General features: G+C 29.5%; 1 protein-coding gene across 1 annotated transcript in view; it reads right to left on the bottom strand.

Annotated features, from left to right (window-relative positions):
• Positions 1-536: 536 nt before the first annotated feature.
• LOC106466708 (villin-1-like) overlaps positions 537-8,087 on the bottom strand; it is a 50,903-nt gene continuing 43,352 nt past the window's right edge. Inside the window, exons 19-22 of the mRNA XM_013927006.2 lie at positions 7,344-7,466; positions 4,576-4,644; positions 2,795-2,908; positions 537-2,065 (exon numbers count right to left, since the gene is read on the bottom strand). Of these exons, the coding sequence (XP_013782460.1) occupies positions 1,952-2,065; positions 2,795-2,908; positions 4,576-4,644; positions 7,344-7,466 (420 nt within the window). The 3' untranslated portion in view covers positions 537-1,951. The remainder of the gene's footprint in view (positions 2,066-2,794; positions 2,909-4,575; positions 4,645-7,343; positions 7,467-8,087) is intronic.

The following is an 8,087-nucleotide window of genomic DNA, read 5'->3' as shown; positions in this document are numbered from 1 at the left end:
CCCAATAAATATAACTTAATTTTTTCATGCAATTAATAATCATTGAAATATTAACTCAGTGGGATGTTTTAAAAGATCTTTCTTACAAACTTTTCAAAAAATAATTACCAAAAATATACATTTTTTTAATTCTGTGATGGTTAAAAATGTTATACTTAAAAGACATGATGTGAACAAATAAATCAGTCTTCTCATTCAGGCAAAATATAATGATACATTAATCATACATCTGTGCTGCATAATAGTTTAGTAGTTTTGTATACTATATTTATAGACATTTAAAACTGTGATTTTATTTTCCACTAACTGTTTATTAATCAACTTCATTAATTAATTAAGTATCTACGAATAATTTTGTATGAAAATTACAAATTATATAATGTAATAGCATATAAACAAGTTAGATCATGTATTCTGAATCTGTGAGTCATGACCTCACAGAGGATGGTGAGATAGTTCAAACAGGGTTTCAAAGAGGTTGAAAAGATGTAACAAATCTCACTGAAGTCCTATTCTTTTTTTTAGTAAACAACAATGTATTCTAAGACAGTTGCTTCATTTTCTCAACATCTTTACTGTCTGGTTGTATTATGGGGGAAAGTCGTGAATTTTTGTTTTCTCAATTTGTTTTTTAGCTTGTTTCAGATTTTCATTAAATGTTACAGAATGGTTATCTGCACATAGTTGTTAAACTACCAACTCTTGGGCTATTCTTACTTGACTGAGTAGATTTGATGATCACTCTTATAGGTCACCCATGACCCCAAAGTATGGAGCAAAGTTTTGCTGCAATAGAACACAAACCATAAATCCTCAGATTTGCAGATGGGAATTCTAACCAGTGGGTCATTTTTTTGATATTCTACAAGTTTTGTTATTGTTTTAAGGTTATGAAATAATTAAAAGATAAACTGTATGTACAGAACTGTATTATTGTACAATTTTTAGTTTTAGAACAATACTATTCTCTGCTGCTTCTTAATTACGTGATAAATGAGTTGTCTTGAAGGTTCATCCACAAGAAAAAAAAACGGTCTCAAACTCAAAAAGGTTCAGAATCCCTAGTCTAGATGAACAAAGCTTCCCATTTGTCCATATGCTGTTTTGATAAAATCAATGATAATGAAAACACTTTATTGCAATGAATTTTCAAAAAACACATTACAGTGAATGCAGGAGTCCTTTGTAAAATATCATTCTGGCAATACTGTATTGATATCAATATTGTTACTCAATTTCTTTTTCAACAACTTTGCAACTTTTATATCTGAAAAAGTTAGAAATTTCACAAGTATTGCACCAAACCTACTGTTTAAGCTTAAGTGAAGTCAAATTATTTTCACATCAACTATTTGACTAGTTTTTGCCATGTAAAACTGGAAAAAGTTGCATCACTTTCTGTCAAAAAGTGATACAATGTTGTCATTAACAATAATAGCTGGACCTTTATTTAAAACTAACATCTTTAAAAGAAAACTATTTAAAATAAATCACTACATCAATCATAAATACAAACAGATTTCAAGTAGAATAAAATACATACATTTTCCATTTGACCCTACACTCAACTCAAGCTATATGTTCAATACATAAATTTCTGTTGGAAACTTAATTCATATATCTTAAAAAAATAAAGTTTCAAAATTAACATAATAGACATCATAATGTTCCTGTAGTTCATATAAAAATAATATTTTTGATATAAACGTCATCATTATCAACCTAAAAATTAATAACATAACAAAAATAATATCAGGCAAAGATTTACTGAGAATATTATGTATATTTGGACAAACATTTTGGTTTAACTTAATTAATGTTTAAAACTTGACAGTTACTCAAGGGCAAGAAATGAGTAAGTTCTTTCTACTAAAATATAAATTTATTTAATAAACACTTCATCACAAACAAACTAAAACTGTAATCTTCACTTCATAATGTCCAAAGTTAATCAGAACAAGCCAACTCTTTTCTTCATTTCCACCTGTTTCCATTTAGGTAATCCTTGAAAATCATTGAAAGGTATTCCAAAGGCTTCAAGGAAATCTTCGTCAGTTAAATGGTTCTTTAAAAGAAAATAAATACTGACAGTTCAAAAATGTCAGAGTATGATATTCTCTTATTAGTAGAGGAGTTTCTAGTAACTATCTATTGGCTGTAACTGTAATACTTGAGTGATGAGTTTTTTCTTTCTTAATTAATAAATAAAAAACAACATTAATAACTCCAGTACCCTAGTAAATTAATAGTATTTCAGATAAATTAACTTCAGTAGGCATGAAATTTTGTTGTTTTTTTAGTTGATTTTGCATATTTAATTTTTTGTTTGCTTGTTGCTAATACAAAGTTGCACAATGGGTTATTTGCCATGCCCACTACAAGGATAAAACCTCAAATTTTAGTGTTATAACCCTTCAAGCTTACTGCTGACCCACTGGGGAAGAATATACAAAACTGTTGAAAGAATTATGAAATCGGATAATATAAAAATGTTGAAAATGTATGACTCGATACACTTGATTATAATTAAGTGTTTAAAAAACGTGTACACTGTCAGCATTATTAATACCAGCTGTGTTTCTAAAGATTACAGGACACTGCAACACAGTTTTTAATGTATAATTCCCATGCAAACTTCCTTTAACATTTGCACGAGTGCCCTGAATAAACCGTGCATTTATAATCAAAGTTTTAAAAGATGTGTAAGTAACCATATGACCTAATTTTATTTAAAAGCCAAGAAAAAACCACAATACAATACAGATACTAGGATCTGCACTAGTAAGTTTCTCACCTCTTTTGCAGTTGGATCAACCCCTTCAGGAAGCTCTTCTAGAACTTTTGTGAGTAATGCTTCAAGTGGATATTTTTCCACATCTGGACTCTCAGAGTTTCCATTAAGCTGAGGCTGTAAAAAAATCTGGTTTTAAATATTTCTTTAAGGAGACCATTTGTATAGTACGATACTAAAATAACACAATGTCAATTAAAATAAAAACTAAATCAGCAACACAAAAATAAGTCAAACTTCTTAAAAGAGAAATGCAATAATGTAAGTAAATTCAATCATTAAATTTTGGTCAAGAAAATTTAGATTTATACTACTGTACACCAATTTAATATAAAGATCTAATAATTAAAAAGACTCAACACATTCTACAGTAAAATTTAATGTTAACTGAGAATAAGTAGAAATAAAAATGCTTCTTGCTTGACAACTAAGGCACAAGCAACTCTTTACAGTTTGACAATTAAAACATAAAAATATATTTCAATCACAATGAAACAATGTTTGCTGAGGACCATAACATAATATAAAGGACCATAGAAGAATACAGACTACTAACTATGGATCACGGACCAATGCAGACTGTCAACTTAGGACCACAGAACAATACTGTTAGCTTAAGACCATATTGCAATACAGATGGTCAGCTTAAAACAACAGGTCAATAAAGACTATCAACTAAAACTACAATAAAGACCATCAAATATAGACCATCAACTCAAGAACACAATACAATAAAGACCATCAAATATAGACCACAATACAATAAAGACTATCAACAATAGACCATCAACTCAAGAACACAATACAATAAAGAACATCAACTCAAGGCCATAGTATAATGAAGACTATCAACTCAAGACCATAATACAATAAAGAACATCAACTCAAGACCACAATACAACAAAGACCATAATGTAAAATAGACTGTCAACTTAATACCATAGTGTGATAAAGACTATCAACTTAGGACAATAAAGATAGTCAGCTTAGGACCCTAACACAATATACACTGTCAGCTCAAAACCATAGTTAAATGAAGACAGAACACAAAAACGATTAAAGGATTGGGATCAAGGAACATTGAAGACCGTCATCTAAGAAACATTATACAATCAAGATGAAGACTTAACTATGGGTTGTTAAAACGTTTTTTCCAAGAACCAAAAGACAAAAATTTTTTTTGTCTAATATTACTACACATTATTATCAAATTGGCAGTTGGTAACTTTTATTTCCATATAGTTCAGTAAATGACTAAGGGATAGAAGACAGAATAATATACATATATACCATCTAACAGCATGCACTGTATTCAGAATTTAGAATGGCACAAAGTAAATAGGTGGAACTATAAGGACTTGATAGTCTAAAATGCTGCAATCCATACTACACTTGTAGGTTGGTTTTCATACAGCTAATTTAAACATAAAACAACATAAACTTCATTCATACTGTCTCAAGTATTGCACTTTTGGGCAATCTGTTCGATACACAGTGAGATAGGGTAGGATGAAAATTGGGAAATATAACTGCTTCATCAATAAACACATAGCAGCAACATGTGATGTCAAATTCTCAACATGTTTTGCAGACAATGAAACCCAAACTGTATTCTCAAAAAAACATAACAGTAAGCAATCATACAATATCAACAGGATTGCAATCCACTATGAAAGTGATACATAAATTATACAAAGAAAAATATTACCAACAGGTTTTTATGGAATAAGATGGAAAAAGAGCATTCATAAAGGTTGAAATTTCTAAATAAAAAAAAGAATTACCTTAATAAACACAATCCCAGGATTATCTTCAGCTAATTCAGCTTTGATTTCTTCATATGTTTTATTGTTCTATGAAATAGAGACACACAATATGTAGTACATTCATAATAAGTAAAACATTTTAGCATCCACCCCTGATTTACGTTTGTATGTATCGATAAATAAAAGTTATCATGAATAATCAACAGTAGTCTCTACTTTGTAACTTTTTAGTATTTGAAAAAGAATAAATGAACCAATACAATATAAAAATACAGAAAACAGAAAATAATGTTCATGTTTCTGTTCAGAAGTTAAATGTTACCTAATGCAGATATTATACCACTAGGTTTTACAAGTCACCTTTGTATTTTTAAACTAACAGTTAATGTGGTCTAGTTAATATCTCTAACAAAATTAAAAATATATACAACCATTAAAAAAATAAAATGCATTCAAAAATATGTTACAACAGTAATTTTTTATAAGTCCCGATATAACCGACCAAAAATATAATAGAACATTAATATCACCTAGATACATAAACAAAAACATCTTGCCATATTACTTCAGTGAATACTTAACCAAATAGCTGATGGTTGTTACTTGGATGAAATGCTTAGAAACCATACTGTAAAACTTACCTCTAGTTTAAGACTGATCACTTAAATTACAAATTATTACTCAGAACTTTAAAACCTGGAGAAAATTGTCATTTTAGCTGAACACTACCAGATAGTCTAATTGGTTAATGCCTTACCTTATTATGACATTTTTACTTTAAAAATGGTTCTGAAGCATGAAATATTTTGAGGATTTAAACATATTTAAATAATAACATAAAAAAATAACAAAACATGCATTTTTTTCAGATTGTAACATTGGTCATCTCAGTGTCTTTCAATTACTCAAAGTATTAAATTTATGTTCATCAAATCTACAAAATAAAACACACAATTAAAATACAGTGTTCAAAGATAAGCACAAACACATGTGGAAGGACCTATCTTATCCCAAGTACACAGTATAAACTGATACCTTAGATAGACATAGAATAATGTCAAGTTCAGTTTGCTGTTTTGAATTAAATGATCAAGATATATAATACAACTCTTGAATATTTCTTTTTTCAGAATTTTAACACAAAGCTATACAAATGGCTATCTGTGCATAGTTGTCCCTAATTTTGAACTGATAGACTAGAGAGAAGGCAGCCAGTCAACAGCACCCAATGCCAGCTCCTGTCTGACTGTTTGTGTTGTTGTTAACCTTAAATATATATTTTAGTTTAATAAAAATCACTCTTTATCTTGCTTGAGTAAAAAAGCTATTCATAATGATCCACTATATATATATCTTTGCTGAACACTGTTTTCTATACTTCAAAGTTCCCATCACAAACATATGGCTTATAGTAATATGGAAGATTTTTTCTTTTCTTTTAACATGTTGTCATCTTCCATAAAGGACCAGGCCCCTTCCAACTTAAATACCCCCCAGTGGCACAGCTGTATGTCTGCAGACTTACAACACTAGAAACCGGGTTTCAATACATGTGGTGGGCAGAGCACAGATAGCCAACTCTAAATGAAATATATGATGAACTACAGACCTGTGAAAGAAGTCAATAGAGAGAAATGGTTAAAATCACTTGAAGGAGTAAAGAAAAAGAATTGTTAACATTTTAGTCAAATGATCTTCATATGGACTGATTTTGAGCCATTTCTTTGTAATTCTAGCTTTTATCATGCTGTAACAACTTTTTTTTTTCCTGTCGGCATTATTAGACCTTCACCATTATAGTGCATCCATGGCATCAAAGTGTGGAGGTCAATTTTGCAACAATGAACCTCAAACCATGAACCTTCAGATTCACAATCCAAGTATGCTAACCACTAACAGGTATCAAAACCCGGTTTTTAGCATTATAAGTCTTCAGCCGTACTTTAGAGTCAATGGGTGGGCTTTTCTGACTGAATAGTAGAAGGTGGGCACAGCAAAGATAGCCCAATGTGTAGCTTAGTGCTTTATGCTTATTATTAAAGTTTAACCTAGAGACTTGAGTTAGAATCATGATTACATTGCAATTTATACAACAAACCAGCCATAACAGTTTGTTAAAAACTTACTGAGAGTAAACTGTATTAAACTGTCAGTTGGGTACTATTATTATTAAGGATTATTAAACTTAATTTCAAAACAGGGTCAGATTGATCTAGGAGACTTAGGTCTAGCTTAGATTACTGTCTAAGTAGCAATGTAAAATATTCAATTTACAAGTATTTATAATTTACTATAAGAAATTAAACAAGTTAAGATATACACTTTCAAAATTTCCCAATGTTAGTCAAATAAAAAATTTGGTATAGTACTTACATAATAAAAGATAATCCACTAATTAAACATTATCTTAACCCACACACACAATACTAAAAGAGTAGAACCACTTATTTCAAATGTAACAGCAACAGTGCTCATCCAGAAAATTTAACTTAGAAGGTCCTCTACACATTCAAGTAAACAAATTTTTAATAAAGTTTATGGATGGCATAACATAAGTACTACTGTTATAAGTAAACTTGCCAATATGTACAATATCTAGGAAGCAAGATAGATACTTGTTTGTTTGTTTTAGAGCAAACTTATCTAAGCTATTTGCTGTGTTTACCATGGTGAAGCAAACTCTAGATTTTAGCCTTGTAAGTCTGTAAACTTACTGCTGTCACACCGGGAGACAGCAATAAAGAAATTATTGAAAATGCAGTACATAATAAATATTTAACACTTACATTCCACAATGATCTGTCCCACACACCAAAAAATCCAGTGAAGTTTGGAGGCTCAAAACCTTGCTTGACTTTGACTATTGATGTATTAATATCTCGACCACTAGGATCTGTATTTAAGTATTCCTGAAAAGTCAAATAATACCATGATTTTAATACCTTCCCAAACATCAAAAGAAGAACTATACTCAGTTTTTGAAGTTTATTGGCTCAGTAACATTCTAAGTAACTATATTTGTTTTATTCATATAAAACCTTTGAATAAAAATTTCAATTTTGCATGTTTTGTATGTTTTAAGAGAGAAAATATAAATCTCTAACATGGAACGATAAGATGCAGAGACTGAATTCTTCCTTGAGTTTCAAATAATTTTGGAATACACTTCGATCATTTTCATTACTTAGATGTCACATGGCTGTTCTGACAAAAAGCAATCACTGTAAATTTTATGTTAAGTGTAACTACTATTACAAAAGTTAAAGTTTACAAGTAATGTGACAATGTTCACAATTTCAAAACATACTTCTTTAATAATTTTCTAGAATTTGACTTTCTTTTTAAATAAATATCATATTACAGTTACATGAACTATTATTTTTCTGGAATTTAACAGCAAGTTGATTTCAATAATGAAAGATTTGTTTCTGAGGAAATGTTTTTCCATAACGAAACTTCAGGTATTTTAAATGCCAATAAGAATTTTTCAAAAGTGAAAAAATTGAAATATATATATATATATATATATA

This window comes from Limulus polyphemus, unplaced genomic scaffold, assembly GCF_000517525.1.
Source record: "Limulus polyphemus unplaced genomic scaffold, Limulus_polyphemus-2.1.2 Scaffold2352, whole genome shotgun sequence".
NCBI lineage: Eukaryota > Metazoa > Arthropoda > Merostomata > Xiphosura > Limulidae > Limulus > Limulus polyphemus.
This window is presented reverse-complemented; position numbering and strand designations above follow the sequence as displayed.